This window comes from Malurus melanocephalus, unplaced genomic scaffold (assembly GCF_030028575.1).
Source record: "Malurus melanocephalus ecotype Western Australia unplaced genomic scaffold, MMel_1.1 scaffold_21, whole genome shotgun sequence".
Taxonomy (NCBI): Eukaryota; Metazoa; Chordata; class Aves; order Passeriformes; family Maluridae; genus Malurus; species Malurus melanocephalus.
Window position 1 is genome coordinate 2532873 of NW_026623253.1, and position 26495 is coordinate 2559367.

The 26495-nt window shown below is 45.8% G+C and overlaps 1 protein-coding gene across 1 annotated transcript; it reads right to left on the reverse strand.

The window, feature by feature from the left end:
• Positions 1-806: 806 nt before the first annotated feature.
• On the reverse strand, positions 807-22376 carry CD80 (CD80 molecule). Its single transcript, XM_057389952.1, has 6 exons — positions 22226-22376; positions 10965-11288; positions 9371-9652; positions 7266-7391; positions 4312-4434; positions 807-3148 (listed from the first exon to the last, which is right to left on the reverse strand). The coding sequence occupies exons 1-5, from the start codon at positions 22311-22313 to the stop codon at positions 4328-4330; spliced, it is 927 nt and encodes a 308-aa protein (XP_057245935.1). The 5' UTR covers positions 22314-22376; the 3' UTR covers positions 807-3148; positions 4312-4327.
• Positions 22377-26495: the final 4119 nt, after the last annotated feature.

Genomic DNA, 26495 nt, shown 5'->3' on the forward strand with positions numbered 1-26495 from the left:
TGTGATGCCTAAGGAATACTAATTTTCCTGGGCCTGACCGTTGTTGCAGGGATGTTCTTCCATGGGAGGGAAGGCAGAGCTGAGGTGTAGAGTTTTGTGGATTTTCTCTTTCTTTGAAGGGGGGGCTGCTACATGTTCTTATGTTGCCCATTAGCCAGGGGAAGCAAAGACTTCCAGCTATACTCAAGATGAGCAACCATTTGTTTCTCAGTTTCCTACTGAATTTAGTTCCCTGCATTTCCTTATTTCTCAGACTGAAATCACTGTCCAAACAGRGATGAAGAACTGGTTCAGAATTTATTTTTAAATACACCTGTAAGGGATTCTTCACATCCCCACTCCCTCCTCCCCCAGCARAAGCACAGCACTGAAGTTATCGAGCCCCCACTTTCGGAGTGGGTAACCTGAGCARCAGGGATACAGTGAGAACACCTTACTCTGGGTTTTGCTTTTGTAGAGAACCTGTTTGGAGGGAGAGGGATGAGCTGTAGCTACACTGCTCAGCTAATCCATGGCAAACTGACAGATGTGAAGTGTGTAGAAGTCCCAAGTTGGGTGCCTGAGTGTCATTTTTTCATTGCTGTCAGCACACCAAACAGAGCTGTGGCTTGATGCCAGCTGTGCCTGATACAGCTTTTGTCAACAGCTGCATCATCTCTCTGGATGCTGTGAAATGGTGGCTGGGGCTAACATGAGCAACTGAGAGGTTCTACAACTTCCCAGCACAGACAGAAACATCTTTTATTAGGAAGGAAACAAAACTGAATTTACCATTTATTTTTAATATAATTAAAGGAGGAGCCCCAGGAAAAAAAAAAACATACACAAAACACCCGTGGTGAACAGAGCAGCTCACCTGCACAATGACACAGATACGAAGCTGAGGAGGTCTCACAGAAACCATTTGTGTGCAGTTCACTGAATACAGCATAAGGCAGTAGAAAACATGATCCAGAGTATTAGTGCTTAATGAAAAAATTAACTATATAACCTGTCCATCAAGAATATAAAAACAACCTGATGCCTGAGATATTTGTCATATTTTCTAAAGGAAACTTTTGATTTTCTTTAGAAGGAGTTACTGAAAGTGTTACTGGAGTCTATGGTGAAGYTGAAAGGTTTGGCACAGTGCAAAAGACAAACCCTTCTCTGGAAGGCTGCGCAATCTGTGGTCAGRAGCAAAAGTAGAGAGCATGGGATGGTCAGCAGGAAAACAGGCTGCTACAACTGTCAGAGCTGTGCTGGGACTGGCAAGGTGTAATTGCAGTGTGGTTATAGGGAAAGACAGTGTTGGAAATGAGCAAAGTTGGAAGTGAATGACAAAAGAGGATGGTCAACCTGCAAGAATCTGGTGGTTTGTGCTGGAAGGAACAAGCACAGGCTGAAAGAACAGGAAGCCTGAAAACAATGAGATGCATCACTCATGAACCAAGTCCTGCAATAGCATCAGGCTGCCTTTTGGAAACACCCTGATTTCTGTCACCTGTGTCCTGTTAGCAGCCAGAATATACAAGTGCAAAGGGTACTGTTTCCTTATCCCCCAGCTTACCTCCTTTTCCCTGTCAAAAACTCCGTTAGAATGTTCTGAAGTTCCCATTACACTTAGTACAATGGGAAAGCAGTAAAAAGGTAATGGGACAGCATGACTCTGCAGGAGTAGAAAGGGAGCAGTGTYTTATTTTTCACTTAATCTCTAAGCTCAATAGTCTATAAACCACTTTTAATCCTCCTATTTTCTCCAGCAATGTCTCAGTATGTACCAACTAGAAAAAAAAATGAAATGGATGGCATATGTCTTTGTTGTGCCCTAGGAAGATAAACAGCTCAAGCAATGACACATCCCACAAAGAGGACAGCATCATGCTTTCAGACTTTGATTTGCTGTGATAACTTGGATAGAACAGTGAAGGAATGGGTATAGCTTGCAGAGCAAAAGGGAAAAACATTCCAGTCAAACTCAGGGCAGGGTTGAGTTAGGTTAGTATGCAGAGTTGCTTAGGAAGCTTGTTGGGGGTTGGGGCATTTTCCTCCTTTCCCCTCAAAATGAGAAACGGTTTTTTCCTACACAGTAGGCAAGAATGTCACCCGGATCAGACAAGTCTTGTCCAATGTTAGCATCCTGTAGGGAGATTCCTTCTAGTCCTGGCTGGGTAGAGAGAACACTGGCAGAAAGCAGCAATGTTCAGTGCAAAGTAAATGTCCTTATGTTGCTGTGAGAGACTCCCAAAAATCTGCAGAGCTTTCCCTAACAAGCATCCCTAGGCAGAGGTACACACAAAAGCAGACCCCTGTTTATAAAGCAAGGGCCCGAGTTCCATTTGATTACAGTAGATACACACAAGATAACCACTGACTRTCACACAAATTCCAGTGGGGCTTTACAGTTGTGGGGGAAGGAATGGCAAGGCTGTCCTTTCAGGAGAGAAAGGTTATGAGAACTTGTGCCACTGCTGAAGATAAGCAATATTAATTAGCTCTTGGGGGTGCGGTCAGTGTGTATCAGTCTATAAAAAGTCTTGYAGCGCTGCAAATAAGCATGAGACGTATAGACTCTCTTCCAAGGTGGGTTTTTTTCATTAAAAATATGTCCATTATTGCCTCTTTAGGGGAGAAGTGACATGTATCTGTAATGGTAGAGTCAAAATCCAAAGTCCTCCAGCATGAGGAACAGATACTTGAGTGAGGCTGAATAAAAGAGTTTTGGCTGCCCCCAACAAGGCAACAGGGAGGCACAAACTGATGAGATTGTGTGTTGGGGTATCCAAGGGCAGCTCCGTGTTACTGAAGGGGTGGATGGCCATGGGCTCCCTGCWAGGGCTCTGCAGGCCCCTGACACAGAGGCAGCATCAAGCCAGAGGTTCCTGAGGTCCTGACCTGTGTGTCACTGGTCACATCCTTCTGCCCTGCTGCAGGAACACGGAGGGGCCTCCCAGTTGGAATCCCAGCGACCCCATTGTAACGAGGCCACCTGACAGCTTGTGTGGCCTGGGTGGAGGTTTGCATGCGTTCACAGGAGGTGATGTCAGTCACGGTGGGCAGTTTTTCTCCCGCTGTCACCCCCTTGCAGAGAGCTGAAGGGTCCATGCCACAAGCATTGCTGCACAACGAACGGTGGAGTCTGCAGTGTGGAATGCACAGGGTGAAGAACCTGAGAAACTCAAAGAAAAGACTTCACTGATTTTTTGTTTTTTCCGCTTAACCTTAAATGTACCCCGGTAATGTTGCGGAGCCGACTGAGAGGTGTCACCTGCGATAGCGCTCCACAAGAGGGCTCCTGTTYCCTAAAGTCGGAGCTGTTCAGAGCTGGGCAGCGCAGTGAGCTGCAGCCTGGCCCAGCGCTCCCTGCCAAAACCTTGGCAGCGCCCTCGGGTGCCTCCCTCCGCGGASTGAGGGTGACTAATGAAGTGCTGCCCTATTTTAGCAGCAGTGGGACATGGCTCAGTGCATCACGAGATGGYACTCGGACACCAAGGAAGCACAGCTCCCATCCCAGCCCGCAGAGAGCAGCTGTCCCAGCCACTGGAGTCGGGAAACACCAGCCACCTATAGGAAAATCCTGGCAAACTTCTATAACAAAAAAGAATGGGTTCATTCCGTAGGTGAAGTCCTGCCACTGCCTTCGCAAAACTCCCCAAAATTCATGCTACCAAGGCTCTAGTATCTGTTCCAGGCAGGGCCTTCCCCAGAGGAAAACATGAGTGGGTGGTCAAGTTTGGAAATGAGACGAGTGGCCCAAATGAGAGTTTCCTCTCCTTTCCATCTCAAAACTACTAAGCTTTTACATTTCTGCAATGCACAGTGTGACAAATTTATAACTTCCAGGACACCACAGCTGTTGCTCTACGGCATTACCCTGGCAATTCCACAGGCATTACCCTGGCAATTCTGCATGCTGTGTGAGAGCAGGAAATGCAGTCACCTGGATAATGATGTGAATAAGGACAGTTAGCTGCTAATCGTCCCTTAAGTCTCTKCACTTAAGTGTCTTTTTGGAGGACACAACCCTGAAAACTGCTGAGCTTTCAACCCAAAGAAAATATAGTCCTTTGTAATCATAAACCCTGGGCAAGCTAGACTTCCCCAGCCCATCTTTGGTAACACTCCATTATTGAAAATAACCCCGTTTTAAAATATGAGTGTTTTCTGGGCAAGTTTGAGGGAGGAAACTTTTGCTTCTCCATTCCTCCAGCTGCTGAAGAGAATGGAGATATCTTCAGAATTGGACTGGTRTGGCTGATCTTACTGGGAAAGCTCCCTCCCTTACCACTATTTGATCAGTTCTTACTTTCTATTATCAGTGAAGAATATTACCTGCAATGTGATCTGGTCATACAGATGATGTTTCATGTGTCCCTTTAGAGCTCACAGATGGCWTTGTGCCTTCTTTCACACCCTCTTCCACTGAATCCTGGTGCTTACAACAGTGAGAACAAACTGAAAAAGAAGATCCCTTGTTAGTATTGGGAATCGCAGAAGACATAAAAGTGCTGAATCCAAATGTSTTCTTCAACAAAGTTAAGTATAACTGAGAGAAAGAAGAAATTAAAGAAAAATAGATCCTTTAGGTCTTGTGACTTTCATTTTAATTTGGCAGGACTCACCCCTGCAGTACGTCTGAATATTGTCATAGTCTGMTCTGATAGAAAGCTCTGTTATGAACAAATATTATCTATATAGTGCCATATGGATAAAATAGCTCTCATTGGCACAGGGCTYGAACCTCAGCCTGGCACTAAACCGGCTTGCTGAGATAAGGTCAGAAGGGAAATAATGATGGAAGTTACATGTCACTAAATGCAGTTACCCTATCGAGTGAAAGAATGCTGGTGTTCAAAACAATGAACTCTTTCAGTGCTTTAGGAGGAGCTCAGATTAAACAGATCCCCTTAATATCTCACCATCTATGACTGAATTTTAATAGCTCAAGTTGAGTCTTGTGCAATTGTGCCTGCACAAATTATGCAACATGAATCCTAAGCTATTCTTTAAGYGACCCCTAATCCTGGTCCTTTGTATTTTCATTCTTAAATTACTGCAAAATAGGCTGAGAGCTCCTCAGAGTAGGCGGTTGTGAGCATCAACAAAGCATCTGATTGTTCTGGCCACCACAACAATCACACATCTGAGAACTCTTACTTCCGTTTTGTTTTGCTCTGCCTTTCTATTCTTCCCTCCCACACTTCAGCTCTTTGAAGCACGGCTTTTCGAGCTCAGAAACCACTCTTAGCAACTCCTGACTCAGCTTTCCACAGGCCAGAACAACAGAGGTGGTCTCAGACCTATTCTGAGCTCCCAGGAGAGCTCTTGAAAGGTGACCTGCAGCAAACCAGCAGGAAACACTCTTAGGGCCGACACTTCCCTTCCCAAACAGATGGCCACGCACAGCAGCACTGGAATGGGACAATGGTACAAACTGGGAAATTGTTTGGAAGTTCTGGCTTCAGTTTCTTATACTTCTTGGTTTCTTTTACAGTTTCTTCCACACCTGGTCTGGAAAGTGGCTGAATGAAAATGCACCCCCTGACTCAGCAAATCTCCCTGTGCATATTATGGGAGTGGGACTAAAAGGGAAATTCCAGTTAATGCAGTTTGCAGGTGAYTGCATTCTACCACAGGGGTATGCTTTTCACATTTGCTTTAAAAGCAATTCAGTTCCTATATAAAAGGTTATCTCWGAGTGCTCCAGGATCTTGCTAATTTAATGGTAAGGAACCTTTTAATTTCCAGCCTATATTTGTTGAGAGCCAAATCTTCTGACTCCAGTTCATTTTCTCCTATAATTAGAAGTTCATTATACATGCAGCTAACAGCACAGRCTGTGATCAACTGTGATTTTCTTGGTTTCACCCTGCTTGTTGCTTTCCTGTTGACACAGCCCCAGGAAACAGCAGGGGAGAAGAACTGGCACTGGTGTCATAAGGGCACAGGGGTGGAAAATGAGGAGGTGCACAGGTGTGACCAAGAGTCACTGCCTTCCAGAAGCTTCCTTTTGTGATAAAACATAAAAGGAAATTAGCTCAGCTTGACTCAGTGGTCACGTTGGTTTTTGAAGGGATGTGGTTGATGAGAAGGGGAAAAGAAAAATAGTAATGAGACCTCCACACCTCTTACTTGGGAGTGAACTTGTCTGAAGTTGAAGTAGAGGTATCAGAAGACATGAGCATGACAAACTTACAGCTGTCTGTAAGTGGATTGAGTCCTTGCTGCTCCGAAAATAACCTTTTCCAATGGGGAATAGCACGGCCAGATGGTGTAAAGTGGCCTGAGCATAGAGCCCTCAGTGTGGGATTCTTGTTCCCAGATGTGGCTTCCCCAGGGACCTGACAGAACTCAGCTGGGTATTCTTTATCCTCATGTGTTGCCAGGCCTGCTGTCATTCTCCAGGACTGCCTGGCAAGGCTGCTCACAGGGTGTGGGTAAAGCATCTACTGCTGTTGACTTCCAATCCTTCCTGCCTTTCTAAATCTATTAAATGTCTGCCCACAACTTCAGGGACTTTCTGGCGAGGTCAGCTCAGACATGATTAGCAACAGCTAGCAACAGCTAACAGATGAGATCTTAAAAAAAAAAATCATCTGCTGCCAGCTGACTCTGAGATACTTGAGGTCCCCATTTGCCATGGTCCCCTTGCTTGTCTGGAATTACTGAAGACTTCMTAGGGTGGGACCAGACACTTTACCTGTGCCATTTTTGGCCATACAAAGAATACAAATCTAACTCTCCTGGTTGGTGTTCTCATAAAAGTAGGACATTGCTATGCTGAAGTCTTTCCTGTGGCCCTAACACTGTGTATTTTTGTTACTTTGGCTCAGTGACTTCCTGAGGGATTGTCTAAGTAGGGTGTGGAGAGATCCAATTTTGAAACTCTCAGTGCTCAGCCGTATCTATCGTGATCACCAAGTTTCTTGGCATTTCATACCTTCTTAAAGCATCTTAATGCATGAAAATGAACCTTTGTGAACCTTTTCATTACCCCTGATTTTGGAAATATTTTGATCTGCTGTCAAAACTCCCCGTCACCCCTTCACTTTCTAACCTGAACTCTAGTGGTGCCTGCACACAAAATGTAGGAAAATCACGAGCTAGACTTAGATTTTGTGACAGTGGATGCTGAAAGGAAAAAAAAAAAAAAAAAGGAAATGAGAAAAATTAGAAGAAGGTACAGAAATACCTAGTGTGACAGTAAAGTTTCTATAAATGTGTATCCTACATAGAAACTCCATCAACACTAAGAGACATTTTCTTGAAAAAGAAGCTGAACTTACTGTGCCTTGGGAGGTATCTTGCTGCCAGGGTGATAGCCAGAATGAAGATGATAACGATGATAATTGAAGCAGTAATGACATTATAAGGTGGAGGCACAGGAGGAACAACACAGTTGTTGGTTTTTTCTGAGACAGGAGAAATAAAAAATAAATGAAGAGAYCAACAGGATAATGGCATTTTCATGTAAATGCAGATATATGAATTTTGGTGGTTCTGGGCAAATTTTAACTCAGATATTCAGCCCAAAAATTCAATAAACAAATGAATGAAGCTGGGACCTAAATTTCTTSTATCTACCCACATGTGCTATGGGCTGAAATTTTCAACACCTCCACAGAATGTGAAAAGCTGGGTCTTTGTCCAGAACAGGACTGAGACAGGAAATATTTACAAACACATAAGCTGCTTTAAGGAAATGATCTAGGCTTGGTGAAAATGTCTGAGTCCGCTAAAAAACTTCCATTCCCAAAGGAATAATGCAGTTTTCCTTACTGTTTTCATCAGATTTATGCCTAATTTTTTTCCCTTTGGATTCACAGGTAAAGGAGAATGATGCATTAAACAGGCTGGAATAGACKTTTTTCTGCATGACAGGAAGAGAGTGTTGTGGCAGAGTTCAGTTTCAGTGGGTCTGGAGCCTTTGGCTTTTCACCACTGGAGATGACCACTTTGCCACTGGGATTTTAGAGCAGAGACTGGGCCATTCTTGCACAGGACAGGACTTGCTGCATGTCCGTAGGTCTCCAGACCCCTGTGCCCAGACCTTCAGTTCTTCTATTWTCTGCATGTGGCACAGGTAACCATCATGCCAATCTTCACATTAACCTGATCTGCTGTTCAATGCTCCCCCCACACTGCAGGGTTTGCCTCCTGCATTTACCAAAGGCTGTGTTCTGTCTGGAACTCGGTGTTCATGGAAGATTTATTTGGGGGACCATTTACACCATGCCAAAATGGGAGTGGTTCCACTCCCTAACAGCCAAAAAGGGAGGGGGGGGGGTGGGGGTGTTGTGACTGCTGTGGCTGTGTCACTGTTGACTGCACCCTCCTCTGATTACTGCTTTTTTCTCTCTCTCTCTTTCTGTGTAGTGAGCTATTCATAACCTTATTCTCCCCTCATTAGGAACATTATGCTCTACATCCGGCAATAGCCAATATTCATAAAGCACTGGTTCCTGGCATTTGTTCTGAAGCTGAATGGCACCTCTCCCCACAAGCCCCTTTGATTTTAGTAAGATAGATGAATAAGCTACCTTGATGAATAAGGTACAATTCCCTAGGAAAAACAGTGCTTCTCTATCTTCCCTTGAAGGTGCCCTTATCTCTACAGAAAAAAACATCAGACCCAGAGACATTTCAGAATACTTTTTTGGTAACACCATTAAAAAAACCCACCCTTTTGGTTTTATAAATTTTCTTGCAAATCCCCTTCTACTGCAAAACATCTGGAATGTAGTGTGCTGCCTTCCCTCATGCTGTTTCCACTTGTGCCTSAAGCTTTTCAAAGCACAGACTTATCTATTATGCCATCACTTCTAAGCCACACTCAGTGATGGAATTCTTCTCGTATGAGTTAAACCTATGTTGCATTTTGAAAGCAGAATTTTGTCTAGACCTCAGCTGACAGTTTCTTTCACTGAAAGAGGGACAAACATGCTCGTTAAATGAAGAAGTTCTTTTCAAGTGCAACACTTTTAAAGCACACACTTTTCTCAAGTCCCTCCATTCAAATACCAGGTCACACAGCTGGCAGCAAGACTGCTGGCACAGAGGGGCACTGGATGGTAGCAACCCCAACCTGTGGGAGCCACCAAGAGTGACGTTACCAGATCACAACAGGGTCCAATTCAGCTCTCAGCCCAGCTGTGACACAGTAGAGCAGCAGGAAGACAGAGSTGTCTCTGCTTGTCAGCCACTGTTATAACTCCCTTCCCACCTATGCTGTATTACAGGCTTCAAAATATTTTGGTTTGCAGTTCACAGATAGGATCATTGGGTGATCCTTGCACAAACACTTACACACCAAATCTACTGCATTCTCAGAGAGACAACTCATCAGATTCAATTAAATAGTTTTGTTACAAGAAACATTATTAAAACATACTTAGAAACAAACTGGTGGACTTGACAACGCCATTGTGTTCAACAGAACAAGTGATGTTGACATCTTTGGTCACGTTGAGCAGCAGTTTTCCAGTGACGTTGTATGGGCTGAGGCTGGACTTGGACACCCAGCTGGCATTCCACTCCACGGACACATTGTTGAGGGCTCCAGAGATTTTGGGCTTGGGGAAACCTCCGTGAGAAGAACACACTATCACCATCTCAGTCAAGTCGCAAGAATCAGCCGTTACTTCTGCCGTTATGTTGGGATTGCTGAAGTCAGCTGAAGCRAGAGAGATTTGGTTATCATTCTGCCAGGCCATGGTGAGGGCTGCAGTCCCCTTCACCCACGGTCAAAGCAAAGACCCCTCACAGGGCATTCACCACATCTTCCATAGGTTTTTTTGCTGCCATGGTCTAGGATACCAAGCAACCAGTCACTAGTAAAAGAAACTTGCTCCGCTCTGCATGGCGGACCAGCAGCAAGCAAGGAGAGACAATTTTCTTTCCAGGCTCACCATGTGTTGAGCAATATGACACTGCCATCCAGTGTGGAAAGTCCCTTCAGCTATCCCAGCCTGTTTCTGGCATTTCCCTTTCCTGATCCCCACAATAACTTGATCCCTCTTCACCAAAGGGAGCAGAAGTCTACCACAATTGTTACAACTGGCCTATTAAGACAGCAAGGGGATTTCTGGCTGGAAAGAAACTGGAGTATTTGTGGATAGGAAAAGAGATCCGTAGTTTTACAATTTTCATGCAGTTAACTCCTCAACCCTCATGGTTAAAAAAGGGTGCTGGCAGTACACTTCCCTTTTTTCACACCAGTTCCCAGAAAGATCACTAAATTTGTCTCCTTTCACATATGCCCTCCATGCCCTCAGGCCAACAGGAAATGGCCAGATCTCAGGAGCTTGTCTTTTTTTATTTGTTGCTGAATCTCCTTCGATGAGGAATGCCCCTTCACTGACTTGGCTGGAAGACTCATGCAGGTCTTTGCTATTAAAGGTATTCAAATACATGTGTATATTTATGTATGTCACCAGTATCTCTTTGAGATCAGCTGCCACAAAAACACTGGTGGAATGGAAAATGTCAACGGAACGTTTTGTGGCTCTATAAGAGGATTCAGATTCATTTTGAGCAGAGGAACTTGGTTTCTTTAATGTAAGAAGCCTCAAAGCTCCACGATGATTTCAACCTTAGGCTGCRGAGCTGTAGTGCAGCCAGCCCCACACAGCCTGGGCCCCACAGGGGTTGGATGCTCCATTCCTCTTTTGGCTTGGATGCTTGCCAGGCAATAAGTGTGAGGTCTCACTTTGCRTGGGGAGGGCCCTGGGAGGGATCCTTTCACGAGAGGAAGGCATCAAGGGGCAGAGGTTGGGTTGGTGGTGGGAAATTTCTGTAGCCAGGGTAGCTTTGGAAAGATAAGAAGGGAGGCTGCTAGAATGRAAGCAGTTAACACACCTTCCAGCATGCTTTTAGGCTTCCTGATGGAATTCTATCTGCTACACTGGGAATAAGCTTGGAGGAGTGTCCTTTACCCCAGAAGCTGGCACTGGAGAGCCCCAGGTGTCAGCAGGCAATGCACCCACCTGTCACGAAGAGGGTGACAGACTGGCCACACACAACCATGGAGTTGCGCTGAACCACGCACTGGTAAGAGCCATTGTCCAGGATCTCCACGGGCGAGATCCACAGTGTGAGGTTCCGGGGGTCCATCTCCGTCCGCTGCTGGTAGCGCTCGTGCTTGGAGATCATGTTCCCCTCCGAGTAGGCCAGCACCACGTCCGTGATGTTCTTCTGCCAGTACACCCGGTACTTGTGCAGGCTTTCCGARCTGGGGATCTCATGGCAGCAGGGCAGGCTCACCTTTTCCCCCACTTTGCTTCTGATGACTTTCTCCTGCAGAGCTTGGCCTGCAGGTGAGGGGCAAACAAAGGTCAGYGAGGCAGTGGTACAGCCTTGTTTCCTAAAGCTCACCCTTTTTGGGTCTGACAGCTCACACTCCTCATCACCCASCAAGCTGTTTTACWGMCTCAGCTCTGCACYAASGGGAGCCSTCCCTGGGCAATGCTGTGTTCATCGTGCCCCACTCCTGCTCAGGATCATGAGCCAGTGGGCACACAAGGATTGCTGCATGGTTTGATGAAGACAAAGGCAGGAGAGCTACTTCCCTAACCAGAAATTTTGCTGGCCCCTTTAAAAAAGGGTAGAAACACACACAAACTGCTGTCTCCTCTGCTTTCCTGTTTCAGAGCTTGATTTTTGGAAAATCTGTGTCACTCTCCGGTGGGTTCCCTGCATGCCGAAGTGGGCTATTAGTTCAGGGGCACTGGGGGATTTTTGGAAGTTATTTTTTTTTTTTGTAAAAGAAAAAACTCCAAAACTTTCAAGATCCCAGAAACTAGAATCAACCCTACAAAGATATACAAAGATTGCAGCCACACTGTCATCAGCCTTCCAGCATTAGCAAATGAACAATTTTGCCTAATCCAGCTAGAATGAATTTATCTTTGTGAAAGCCCATGGGTCTCCCTTGGGATGACTTGGAAGCCAGCACAGATGTTCCCCAACTCCTGGCCAGTGACAGCCAGTGCCATGCCTAGAGTCCAGCCATGTGCCTACAGCGACAAACTGAGACTCTTCAGGGTGAAATTAGGGACAACTTTTACCACACTGGCAGTAATTCCTCTATTTGGCCTTATGGCTACTAAGCATCCTGCTCCCATGATCAGCTTTGCTTTCCCACTGCTTCCTCTTTCCAGGGGGTGAAGGTTCCCATGGCCTGAATCCAAGGGAGCAGCTGAGCAAGGAGCTCCTGCTGCTGCAGAAAGGCTCCAGCACTGGCAGACAGCTGTGTGCTGCACCTCAGGGCACATGGCTGGGCTTTCACCTGAGCTGTGCCAGCCTGGGGGTGGTGCACACCCAGCTTTGCTCACTCCACAAGGTTGGGTTGCTTCATGTTTGCCCTGCCTGCCTCGGCCTYATTTCCTTCGGTGGTGGAAGTAGGATATCAATCTGTTACACTCCACTGATTGAGAGCAGAAAAACAAGGAAATAGCTGTCTTCAGGTAAAARAAGAAAAGATTCAGATTCCTGTTCTTTCCCTGCAGAACATATCTCAGTAAACATGCCTGAGAGAGGAAGCAGGAAAGTCCTGACAGGCTGTGTGTCACTGATGGGGACAAGGCAGCGTCACCCATCGGTGTAGGGGAGAGCCCATGTGCAAAGCCTCAGCCTGAGGAGGTCTTTTCCAACCTAAACTGTGATTCTGTGAAATAAACTTTCACTGCCCTCCCCTGCTGCACAGCCACCCCTGTCCTGCTCACATACTTTACACTGAATTTGTAGGAAACACACCAAAAGATATGGTGGAGGTCCTGGCAACGCTATGGAATGTTTTAATATTAATTAAATAAAATAGGTAATTAAATGAGCAACTTCTTATTTAACCGGTTCCCCTCCACTCAGCCACTCCACTGGTCTTCTAAAGGGAAAGTTTTGATATTTTTTTCCCTCCCATTACATGTACTTCCCCTTTTAATGCATTGCAGATTCTGAGCAACCAAACTGGAGCAGACCAGGAATGCTGCTCAGCTCACTGACCTCTGTCAGCCATCAACTGGCAGCCAAATGAGAGAAAAATTAATTCCTCCACACAGGATAAAAATTGCCTTGTCTTGCCAACCTTTGGCAGGCCGAAATTCAGGGATTTTTTGACTTCAGCAGATTAAATGCTACTGCCAGACCTACCCCTCAGGAAGAGTTCTTGCCCTTTCAGGAATGCCCTTTCAGGAATGCACATATATTTTTGGCTTTCACAACACCCTCTGGCAACGAGCTGTGCAGTTTGATTGCATGCTCTCTGAGAAAGTTTTGTTCTGTTTTTCCTTCTGTTCACCTTAAAAGCAGCCCACTGCAGGCTGTGATTCTGGAAGTTCCTTCCCCTGCTCCTCTCTCTGTGTTTGTATGTATGTGTGTTTTTATCTTTGACCACATATTTGCTTGTTCTCACAGTTCAGCTCTTACTGTTTTTGGAGAGGCTCAGAAGAGCAGCCACTCAAACATCCAGTCAAACTTTGGAATTGAAAAAGACGTTTTTCTATTTTCTTTAGCAATAGGGGAAGAGTAGGTGTGAAGTAAATGTCAGGGTGACATCACATCATGAGTTGCATGAGGTTCTCCCTACCTTGCCCCTCAGAGTCTCCTTTGCCACCAAAAGGAGAACAAAAACCTTCTCGGGAGTCCATGTGCAGGGGCTGGAAACTCCTGCTGATGTCATGTCTACCCTTAAAAGGCTCTGCACCCTTGAAACTGCAACCTGAATACTGCAAGCCTGAAGGAACCAAAGTCCATGAAGAGTCATTCAGCCCTACAAAAGTCCCCTTTCACTTCAAAGGTGAACTGCAAAGCAAAAATGAAAATTCARTTCTGTACCGTTTCTGTGTCGAATGTTCTCTGCAACCGGGCTGTGGGGAAGGTATTCAACAAGGAAATAATTTTTAATGACTTTTCTAGAAAAAGATCCCTCCTCTTCCCACCTCTCTGAAGGTCACCCACTCCCTTGCTGTGCGCACAAAGCCTGTGGCATGTGGCAAAGCTGAACCAATGTAAGGGCTCACTTTTTCTTCCCTGGGAAGAAAATCTTATTTCATCCAAAAGATGCCTGTGCTGCAGATACCCCACACAGCAGGGCTAACAGAGACAGAAAGGTGAGGATAAAGGAGAGTTATTCCTTCTTGTTTGTTCCAAGAGTCACCAAGCAGGAGAGCTGTTGAGCCTGTATCCCTATTTCCTTCACTCTTTGCACAATCCTTGACTCAGAAACTCCCCAGCCACAGAGAGCTTTGTTATCCTGACCACACATGCAGTCAGGCAGCACATGAGAGCAGATTTTCTCTGGCACAGAAGTCTTGCAGAGACTTTTGACAGTAAAAGGCAGCTAAAGACTCAGCAATGCTCTGGAGAAGCAGCATCAAACTGTTGGAAACTTCCAGGTAAGTCCTGGTGAACAGAAGCTCCAAAGCCATTGTTTTCCCCCTGCCCTTCTCCATTTCTCTGCCCTTCTRAGTCTTGCTTTGCCTTTTTTCTTTCTGGTTCCCTATTTATCTTAGCAACAGCAGCTGGTAGCTCTACTTATAAATTAATGGCATCACAGACTTTGCCTAGGACCATGCACCTGGGATTCCCATTCTGCAGGTAATTCTCTCATACCCCTCATTTTCTGTGAATAGCACATTCACTCCAAACTTGCATGATTTACCCTTTGAAGGCAATGCAGCATTTTACAGGTATTTCCAAGCAAAACAGGTAATCAGTTGAAAAATAAATATTTTGAAAAGCTGAATTTTTAAAAGACCAGATGCTCCCCTTGATCTTGTCTTTGTTCCAGGTGATTTTACCAGTGAGGAATGATATTCCCCCCATGAGAATGGGGAGAATGATATTCTTTCCATGGAATCAAAATTCAGCAGACATCCTGTGCTACACAGGAGTGCATGAAATACATTTGCATTAGTGACTCCTGTGAATCTGCTGATGACAGAAAGACCATGTCAGATGCCCAGATAACCTCTGTGTGGAGACATTGGTTCAGAAGTGCACAAAAACACTGCTCTCCTCTGTGTTTCACTGTAAAGATCCTGTGCAACAAGAATGATGGGATGAAACAGAAAAGTGGGTGCTATGAGACCCTGCTTGCTGCTCTCTTTATGGAGTGTGTGACGGCAGATTGACCCAGACATGAGTGCCTGACAAACCTCTGGGGCTCCTTCTCCTCAGATTCCGCTGCAGCAAGTTCAGGCATGCAAAGAGAGGTCTTGGCAGACATAAAAAGGAGGAGTGGCCCCTTTCCCTTGCACAGCCCCAAACCTCTGATCACAAACCACAGGCTTGCTGCTGCTCTGGGCTGCTTTGGCAAAGCAAAGCAGYTGCAAACCCAGATGCTTCGCTCAGGTCCAGTTCCCTTACTCATCCCAAATGTGGTTAGAGAGGGGAGCGGAAAAGAAGGCSTCCCAAATAAAACCAGCAATGCACTTGGTTTGGTGGTGATTCCACTCAGTTCCCTGTGCCTGCTCACACTTCCCAAGTGTGCCTGCAGCAGATGAGTGACAGGATTAATCTTATGTATGCTGATGTCAGGTTAAAGGTAGGGAAATGGTCTGAACAGGTTTTTCTTAAAGGTCATCCTGCCTGCTTCAGTGCTGCAGTCTCAGGGTGCCCTGCTTGGAGCAGCAGAGTGAGGGCAGGGCATCCCTTAGGTGGCTTTTGCACTTCCCATCTTCATGCTGCCACATTCCTCCTAAACAAAACAGCAACCTTGGCTTGCCCAGCTCTATGCAGTTGATTTGGCAATTATTGTAACATCCCCAGGGTGTTTTGGTGTCCCACTCCATCGGCAGCTTCCATTCCAGTGTAATGCTGTTTTATTTTGTGTGTTTGCACCTTTAGTGAAGAAATCCTTGAAGCCACGAGGTGGCTGTGAAAACCAGAGGACCATGTGCAATTAGCATCTGAGAAGACAAAGGGGAATCCGAAATGCTTTGTCAGAGGGGCTCGCTGCAGTGCTGGGGCAGCTCCAGCCAGCTGACCTTTTGCTCCAGCTCAGGTTTTGGTGCTTGTGGAGATAAAGATCTYGTGCTTTCTGAGTCAGCCTGGGACAAGCCCGCTGCCCGGGTATGTCCAGTCGGCTGTGTTTGTTTCACGAGTAAAATCGCAACTCTGCACAAGGCACTGCCAATTTTCTCATTTTGGCACCAGTCAAGAGGTCAGACCCAAGCAAGGAGCTGGATTTGGGGCCAGAAGAATTTGGAGATGGGGACTAGGTCATGTCTTAGCTCTTCCCCTCTGCTGCAGAGTGAGTGCTCCACATGGGCTCTGCCCAGGGAGGAGCTGATGGCGAGCTCATTTATCTCCCGGGCTGCAAACCAGCAGGGACACACAGCCGTAGGGACAGAAGGACATCTTTGACTTGGAGAAAGGAGCAAAAGRAAGAGYCTTTCTGAGCCTTCTCCCTTTCTCCATTCCCAGCCCGTGGAATGTGACCCTGCTAGAATAAAAAAGGGCAGGGAGGGTGGTTCTAAATCTGGATGTCTTCAAAAGATTTGCATATTTTAGTTCCTTTAGAGATCAAATTCCTGCAACTTGCTCAGCACTCTTTCGATTTCCCAGTCTGAGGGCAGAAACTAGATGTGGCATTTGTGTAAGATGGGCTGTTGGGGGAGATTTGTCACAAAGACAGACAAAAATAAATTTGTTAATTTTTCCCCCTGCAGACTCTGTCTCTTGCTGACAGGATCACTTTGTACTTCCTCTATATTTATCTCCCAGCTGAAGATGTTCTCAGATAATTTTCCTAATTCCTCCAGTACCACTGTCATGCCCACTGCTGTCCTCACAGCGCAGTTTCTGAAATTGAGGTCCCCCCACTGCTTAAGGCCGTAGTTTTCTTCAGTGCTTTCTAAATCTCTGTGTCTCACATGCTCCCCATGCAGCCAGCCCTTTCTTGAAACTGATAGAAGGTGAAAGTGCCCAGTAAGTAGGAAAATCAAGTAGGATACCTCTCGCATAAACCCACTTCAAAGTCGAAAAATTACAAATTTTAATATATCCTCTGCTGCTGAGGCTTGCCCGAGGTCATGGCAACGCTCACCAGTGCAGCTAACAATGCTGCAGGCCTGCTGCCATTATCTTGTGAGAGAAACTGGTCTGTGCTCAGGCACTGACTCAGGGATGCTCTGCAGACAGCCCCAGCCATCACCCYGCAGCTGGAGGAGAGATTACACAGCCCTGGATAAGAGTGCACACARAGAAGGGAAATTCACTGGAGGACAGTGGAAAATGAGACCAGAGCAGTCCAGAGGGGTCTGTCAGCWACCAAACTGCAGAGGAGGGAAATGAGAGGCTTGGACAGGTGCTGCTGGAGGGACCCTCCGGAGCACTGCAAGGCAGGGAAGGGGCTGGCTCGGCTTTTAGGAAATGACAGCGAACTCTGTTCCCTCTGAAGCACTTCTCCAGCACTGGGATCAAATCCTTGTCTGCTGGGCATTTTAAATGATGCCAGAGGGTACCTGCTAAGGTGAGAGACACGCTATGCAGAGACTTCCTTCAATGGTCTTTTCTCACAACTTTTGATATGTTCTGATAGAAATCTGAGCTTGCTGAAAGGTGGATGTCCTTTGAGTACAGGATGGGTAGAAATGCAACCATCAGCCATCAGTCAGCACTTTCTTTTCACTCAGAGTCCCCTGGGACCAATGATATTTTAAAAGCATAACAGTGAAAAAGCAGAAGCAAAGCCTGTGGCATTTCCGAGTTGGGAAAGATTTACATATTCTCAAATGAACTCCCGAGACTCCCAGTGGTGATGTCCCCTCCAAGGGGACAGAAAAGCTATAATTAAACATRATCTATTTTAAAACAAAACTGACCTCCTTCTGCCAGGTGAACCGACTTCACTGCATCCAGCACACCTGCCTTGAAAGATACCACATCCACCTGTGCACAGCATTTATACTGGGAAACACGTGTTTAAAAGGAAGGAGAAGCCTTCAGCCTGGAGAAGGGTCCACGGAGACTTTGGAGACTTCCAGTGCTTAAAAGGAGCCTGAAAGAAGGCTGGAGAGGGAGCTTTTCACAAGGGYGTGCAGCAACAGGGCAAGGGAGAACAGCCGCAAGCTGAAGGAAGGAAGGTTTAGATCAGATATTGGCAAGAAATGATTTATTGTGAGGGTGGTGAGGTGCTGGAGCAGGTTGCCCAGAGAAGCTGTGGATGCCCCAGCSCTGAGGGAGTTCAAGGCCACTTTGRATAGGACTCTGAGCAACCTGGTCTGGTGGAAGTGTCCAAGGTAGGGAAGTCAGAACAAAATGAGCTTTAAGGTCCTTTCCAACACAAGYTCTGTAATTCTATGAGAATTTCTCTGAATCTGGAAATTCTCTCCCAGCCTGACACRACCTTGGGATGTAGYCAGACAAACTCACACTAATCTCRTGCTTTCCCCATGCAAGCAGAGGGGATCTGGTTCTCCTTTCCCTTCCAATCCYACAGGGCTTTCCAAAGCCAATACACCAGTCTAAAAAAAAGAAAAMAGGAAACTTTCTGCTAAGCTGGAAGGGGAAATAGATCATCCAAGGATCAGACATGTGCAAAACTGAGGATCACACAACCAGAGAGGAGCCGGATTGCATTTTTTGGTGGCAATGATGTGTTTGTGCCCCTCCACYGTGAAGCCTGGCTGCATCTGTGCCCCTCCGGGGTGTGCAGCATCGGTGTAAAAGCAAATTGGCTGTGAAAAAAAGCTAACTCACCACAAGAGGGGTTGAGGGATAAGTCAATCAGTCATTTATGCCAGATTAATTWCACCCATTAAACCACACTTGGAACTCAGAATTGAAGCAGGACAATGAGCAGGAAAGGTGAGAGGGCATAAGAGTGGCAACTTCTGCTGGTCATCTACCACAATTAGCAAAAACTTCCAGTCCAAACTTTGCCTGTTTAAATGCAGCGATATCCACCATCACACTGCAAAAAGGATACAAATGTCTCAGCGATACAACAAATGCAAAAAAAGTTGTTGCTGTCAGGGCAACATGAGGTCATGGGAGTTATTTGGGTTCATTCCGATCTAACTGGAAAAAGGAAACGATGTGGGTGACAGGAACTTCTGACCTATAGCCTTACAAACTTGGTATTTAGGCATATAATGGTATTTTGTGTGCAAAAATGTAGCTTGTCTAAGTTTAATTTTCCTTGGTTTTTTAGTTTTTTTTTAAAGGAATTCTTCCATATAAGAAGCACTCAACAGAAGAAGTAAAACAGAGTCTACAAGCAAAAAGCAGGAGGCTTTAGCTGGGTTTCTGTTTCTCCAGACAAACTCTTACAGCAGGTTTCACTCTGGATAGACTGACAGACAGAAAAAGGAGTTCCTTAGTTCCACTGCTCTTTTGAAAGATTTTTTTCTTTTCCCCCGCATATCTGGAACAGGAGACAGAAACTCATCCGAAAAATGAAATTAAAACAGTGGCTGAAGGCACTAAGAGGAATAAAGCAGAAGCTCAATTTGCATCCAGTGGTCAAATGGGCAAATCCRGAACGTAAAGAAAAATTTCTGCCATCTCCGCTGTGCCCTGGCACAACCCACACCCGAGCTGGCACAGAAAATAGACACCAAGCACCTAAACCCCATTGCTAGACACTTCAATATTTCGGAGTGGCCACAAAACAGGGAATCTTTCTCAGGCCTTGTTGTCCCTTTCTGAAACCCAGCTCCACTCCGAGCTCTTTATTGGCAGTAACACAAGGGAAGGGGATTCCCAGAATGAGTTACTCGTGAGCCAGTGCTCACTCACTGAAGTGGATATTCCCCATCCCTTCCCAACTCTCCAATAACTGAGAAAAGCTTTAGGGAATTTTCCTCAAAACTTCCCACAAAATTTCACCCCTGGGAAGAAACCAAGAGCTAAGTGGTCCCCAGCTGGAAGAAAAGACTCCAGGGAAGTTTAAAAATACTCCATGGGCRCAAAGCCGGGCTCGCTGGGTCCCTGCAGTCAGTGCCTATGTTTTGTTTGCACACAGGGCAGGGAGAGATCATACAGAGGAGCTTCAAATTGTATTTTTCTAGCATAGCAAACTGGGACTAAAAACATCCTACAGTGTCTAGACAGGTGTGAAGGTGMAATGGCAGGACAAAAACAGTCATACTGGGACACTAGCAGTGCATTCGGATTATAAATAAAAAAATTGTGCGGTAACCAAGGGTGTTCTGCCACTTTTCCCATTGTACTGGACAGCAAGRTGCTGTTCATGGACATCAATGTCTCCAGCAGCAGATGACATCCCAGAAGCAGCTCTAAATTACACTGGGAATTTCACTGGGGCACCTCAGGTGAACATCAGAGTAGAAAATGCAATTCAGAGGGAAACAAATAGATTTCCATAGCTTGGACATACATTAAATTCCTATGAAACACAATCTTCAAATAATCCCTTTAAATTAAGCCCCCCATTAATGCCTTCCACTGCTCCAATGTGAAAATTCAGCCTGGCAATCCCTCTGTTGCTCTTTTGCTCACATGGGATTTACAGTAGGCACCTATTTCCATCCTGGAATGCCACCTGGCCTTTTGGAGTGCTACTTCAGGGAGGTGTGCCAACATCAGAACACCTGGGCTAAACCAAGGACACAGGCTCTGGGRCAGCCCTGACTGTGCCTTGATGGGGTCAATCCTGTAAATGCTGGCTGTGGTGACTCGCTCAATATCGTGTGGGAGGTCACTGCCAAGGTGATGGCAGACACCCAGGGCTTCAGTGTTTTGTCACAACAAGGTCAGAACTCGGTCTTTGTGGTCCCTGTGGGCAACTGTGAGAAGGCATCAATAAAAGCACCAGTAAAGCTTTTAAAACCCACTCCTTTGTGGGTACTGTCCCACGTATTGTCAGGGTGCACTAATGTCAGAATACTGATCTTCAGAGAGAAAGGGTTCAGAGGGTGTGTGTGCATAGACAGAGAAGTAAGTCCATCAGCTGTCCTGTTGTTATCAGTCTGCCAAGCCCTTGCTCCTGAGGCACCAGGACTTCCACAGACATGTTGTGTGAGAAGCATCCAACAACTGTGTCCCAAAACTACAACTGTACAAACAGTTTTCAAATGTTATCAAACTCCTACTGTTTCTAGTAATGGATATTAACATGCATCAAACTATACATCCAACTGTACATCCGTTGGCCAAAGAACCAGCATCCTTTTCAGAGAAATTACGTGACTGGCAAATTACCAGACGCTCATAATTACATTAATAACATACCACAAACTCTTAAAGTACAGAGAGAGAAACAGCTCTGCTCATGAAAGATTGTTTGCCTGATGTAATTCAGGTAAAATATATGTGTGGTTCACAAATACTTCCCCTACAGATGTAGGGGAAGGAGTGAGGGGAAGACGGAAGAGCAGAGATCCAAGAGTGACATTTGAAGCCATTGCTTTCTTTACAAGCAAGCCCTGACMTTCATTCCCTGCTAAATTCTCCAAGTTTTGTCTTAAAATTCTGCGACTGAAACTCACAATGAAACCCAGCATCAAATATCTCCCTGCTTCACAACAGCAGCATGAGAAGCTCCTGATTTTGCATTTCTTGATTTTTGACAAAATCCTCAGTGCAGCCCAGGTTTGCTCTGAGTATCGTTAGCCGCAGTGAAATACTAAAATGCCATAAGCACAACTTATTTTGCACCCACAACGAACCCCAGCTCAGAAGTGAATTTTGTGTGGTTTCAAGGTTAACATTTCACACATCTGAGAAGACTCATCCCAAACCTCCTGAGGTGAGGAGGGATCTGTGTGAGCTTTGGAGCAAGTCCTCGGAAAAGGACAGAGGACAGCCCAGGCAGGACTTTAACAGGGATTCGTGTTGTTGGAGAAAGAGCTCACTCTGCTCTGTGCTGAGGAGGCGCAGAACACTCCAATCTCACACCTCTCCCTCTTTCCCACCATGCACTCAGTTTTAACCATCCAAAAAGCTGCAGAAACCGCCCCGCCACTGGAGCTGAAGCCCAAGGGGCTGCACCACGTGCTGCCAACAGACATGATATGACTGAAAATATCCTCATTTCTCTCACCCTGGCTGGGATGAGGGCCCACCTTGCCCCTCTGGGAGCCAGCAACCTGGTGCAACGCCTGGGAAGCTGAGAGCTCAGGGCTCCTCAGTGCAGTGCCAGCCACCCCAACCCCTGGCCTGGCTCAGCCCTGGCAGGAGGCACCAGGAGTGTCCTGGGGGTCACCATGCCCTGCTGACCGTCACACGGGTGCTGCTGCTGGGCCCAGCCCCTTCCCACCCTCCCCTTCTGGSTCCTGCTTACCTTTCCCAAGGCAGAGCAGCACCAAGAGCCCGAGCCCCAGCCAYGTCCTCAACACCAGCGCCGGTGGGGCGGCGGGCAGGTTCACCATCTTCTGTAGCTCCTGSGTGTCACAATCCGGCAGGACAGCGGGGAAGGTTGGGGGAACAGTGCCTGGGGAGTCACAGCAGCCTCCACTGTGCCYCTCTCCTTCCTGCCCTGCCACCACAAAACCCCGACTCAAGCCCAGCCTGCCCCTGGCATCTGCTGTGCTCCAGCGGCACCGAGGCCACCCCCGAGGCACGGAGGAGGCAGGGGCTCAGTGCCAGGCCATGGCTGCCTGGCTGCTGTCACGGGCTGCCGAAACCCTCCCTGACAGGGTGCAGGGGAAGTCTTGGTGCCGGGCGGGTGCTCGGCCTCATAAGTCACCTCACACCGCCCACGGCTTCCTYGCGGGGCGTGCGTCAGGATGCAGCGCCCGCCGCCCCCGCCACCCCGGCGGGCATGGGACTGCCTGCATCCCTTGGGATGCTTTGGCTCTTCCTCCAGCCAGAAGGGGCTCAGGCTCCAGGGCTCTGACTGTGAATGTGAGTGTCAGGCGGTGCTGGGGGCTGTGGAGCTTCAAATGCAGCCAAGTGAAACTCCGATACTACTTTGGGAATAGTTGTACAAAATTAGGTTTGAAATTTTAAAAAATGCCAACATCACCATTACAGGCACAGCTGGATGTAACCCATCAAAAAATGGATTTTCCAAAGAAAATTTAAGAAAGATTGCTTAGGCTGCACATGATGGATGCCATRGGTGAGCACCTGGACAGGGAGCAGGATGTGCCACCAGCACCAAATGGGGATGGTCGTGGTGTCACCAGAGAGCATCCACTGTCCCTCTGAAAGGAGAGGGAGCACATGCCTCCCCAGCATTGTCTCCTGCCTTCTCTGGCACCCACTGCTCACCCAAGGCCCCAGCTCTGGATGGGGCAGGGGACAGGCATGGACCCTCCCTGCTTTAAACCTGGAAGGCAGAGCCATCACCACCCCTAACAAAGCCAGTCAGGAGCAAATCCTGGGCAGAAAAACAAACCACTTAGTAAATAAGAGCYTGAGGGGTTAAATGCATGCTAAGGGATGTACATTTGCACAGATACAGCACACCCTTCTACAAAATAAAACAAGCCCAAGCATAGTGTAAGGGGTTGTATTTTGTGTAATAATCGTAGCGAGAGGGTTGCACACCAATGAAAACCTGGTATTCCTCAAGGAGAAAATAAAAAGCGCAAATATATTTAAATGCAGATTTCTGGTTTGCTAGTTTAAATTACTTTGATTTCAATGAAATGTGTCCTTTTTATCAGAAATGATTTGCCACTACATTGCTCCAGTTTTTCTTCAGTACAGGTCCCTCGAATTAGATAGATTAGAYGGACTGGGTTGAATTACAAATCAGAATTTCATTTTGACATAATTAAAAGGAYGGTATTCTACAGAGAAATCAAATACAGGTTATAATGTTTCTGTAGAGAGAAAATCACTGTACATGAAATGGCTGAGAGGAGTCTGTTAGTGAGTCAGACCGAGACTTTCTCCATTGCAGGGTTTCTGGTGCCTGTTTTGTGTTCTGGGCTCTGATCTAAATCCTGTAAATTTGTACCCTGTCCATGCATTTTCTACTGGCATGGGTCACAAATGCAGATGACAGTAGCACCGTGTGTTTACATCGACATGTTTTCGTGGCACTGGGAGAAGGAGAAAATACCATCAACACAGCCATCGGTACATTGCTTCCCCAAGTCACAGCAGGGGACGGCCTCCCTGTGAGTCAGATGGAAGGACTTTCTCCTGTTAATTTAATCRTGAATCCTTATCATAACAGAATTACTAGCAAACCTGTTACAGCTGCACAGTTTATCACTTCACTTTCATTTTAAATTCAAGCCTTTTTTAATATATATATTTCTGCCATTAGCATATTACAACTAGAAGGAAACTCCAGCCTGTTTCATCTGTGCCTGCATTTCTTCTTCAAGACTTAAAGCTGCTTTTGGATGAGCAGTCCCAGGGGAAAGTAACTGAGCTCATCAGCTGCCAGATCGTGTAAGTACCACAGTAGCAGAGTAAGAAAGTACCACAACTCCTTATTACACACAGAGGAACCYGGACCAGCTGGTCCCTTCATTAAGGCTGCCTAAATTTTAGCTAGACAGCTGAACTCATGGATGCTTTTCTCAGTCAGATCTCCTTCTTTTTTCCTAGATATTATGGGTTTTCGTACCTTGTTCCTCTGAGATCTCGCTGATTGCAAGGAGACTGTGATAACAGAGAGGGGGGAACAGCCCAGAAGTGCTTTGATCAGAGGCAAAAGTAATAATTTTTCCATCACTTAAAGCTTCCTTAAGCACATATCATAACCCTGATTCTTGGAATCCATCAGGTCAAGGGAAGAGGTTATTAWGCATCTTTAGGATGTTAACAAAGTTGAAGGACTCATATATATTGAAGTMACTGCTTTTTTTGAGCACTGCAGTGGGTAATATAAGCCCACCAATTCCCAGCAAAATCCCCATAAAAATAAGCTTTTTTTGTGCATTTGATTTGGCCTTCAGCGTTTCACCTCTATGTTCTTCAGAAACAGGTTTAAACAGGTAGAAGTATTGCAGCTTGAAAAGAGAAGCTAAGATTTAATAAGAAAGAGTGGTAAAGTTCTGCTAAAAACATCTACTGCAGAAAAGAGGAAGATGTGAGAGCATCACACTCCCGATATTTTTCCATTACTTTCACAGAAAACCGTTAGGGAAAAAAATCAGAAAAGACAAGTGAAATTTTGCAGCATATGTGCTGCGTAGGGGAAATTAATTCCAGTAATCAGCACTTGTGGTAGAAATCCTTTGCACTCAAAGGGAAGTCTTTCCAAATACATTGCTGCTAGCTTTCTCCTGTGGACCCACTGACATCACCAACTTTTTCCACCTCTGCAGAAATGCCAGTCAAACATCATTACTTTGAACGTTTATTATTTGATAAAAACATACAAAAATCCCAACCTCCCTCTATTTCTCAATTGACATCTCAGAGAAATATCAGAAAGGTCAGAACTGGGTAAATACTGAAAACCAAAACCAGCACCTATTATCCATTGAAGATTCATAACCACACTCCCTCCTACAGAACTGGGATACCTTTTACTGTTTTCAACATTCCAATCTGTGTTAATCTGAACTAAAAGCCCATCTGCTTGCTTTTGATACCAGAATGTCCAGGTCGAATGGGAAGTACCCAAGATATGTTTCCGGAGGTGTACATCACCAAAAAATGGTTGAGCAAGTGTTCTAAAAATATCTTTGTCAGAGAAATGATCCTGTTRTAAAGCACAATAACATTTTTAGGGATTCTTTTTTCACAAAATCCTGGAATTAGGCTGGAAAAGACCTTTACAGCTGTGGAGTCTGACTGTTAACCCTGCACTGCCAAGTCTACCATTAAACCATGTCCCTGAGCATCACATATACATGGCTTTTAAATACCTCCAGGGATGGAGATTCATACCCTGGGCAGCTTGTTCCAGGGCTCAATAACCTTTTTGGTGAAGATTTTAGTTCTGACATTCAATATAAACCTCACTTGGCACCATTTGAGGCCATTTCCTCTGGTCCTGTCAGCATTTGATGGCTCCAATACCACACAGGCTGTGTGGAATAATGAACTGAATTCAGCTGGCAACACTCACTCATTTCTTAGTGGAATTATATGACAACTTTTTTCTTTTCCTGTAGAAGGGCAGAAAGCAGCCTTRCCAAAGTGGTCCCAGCATCCTGAGAAGCTAAGCCTTTCACAGCAAGATTGTCTTCTACGCAATATCAATAGCAAAATRAAATAACTTTGTGAAGTAAGAAGARAATCCAGCGGTTTCAGGTTACAGAAAATCCCTTTCATCTTACAAAAGAAAATAACAATAAAGAAATATCATACAGCTCCAGAGACTTCTTGTTTTTTCCCCTAGCTGTCCCCAACCTTCAGACTCTAAAACTGGCAAGATTTGACAAAGTAAAGTCTTCATCTTGGCACAGATTGGAACACAAGCATCAGCTTGTTAGGGGAAGGGGAGGAATGGAATGGAATGGAATGGAATGGAATGGAATGGAATGGAATGGAATGGAATGGAATGGAATGGAATGGAATGGAATGGAAAGAAATGGAATGAGGAAAGAAGGGAAAGGAAAGGAAAGGAAAGGAAAGGAAAGGAAAGGAAAGGAAAGGAAAGGAAAGGAAAGGAAAGGAAAGGAAAGGAAAGGAAAGGA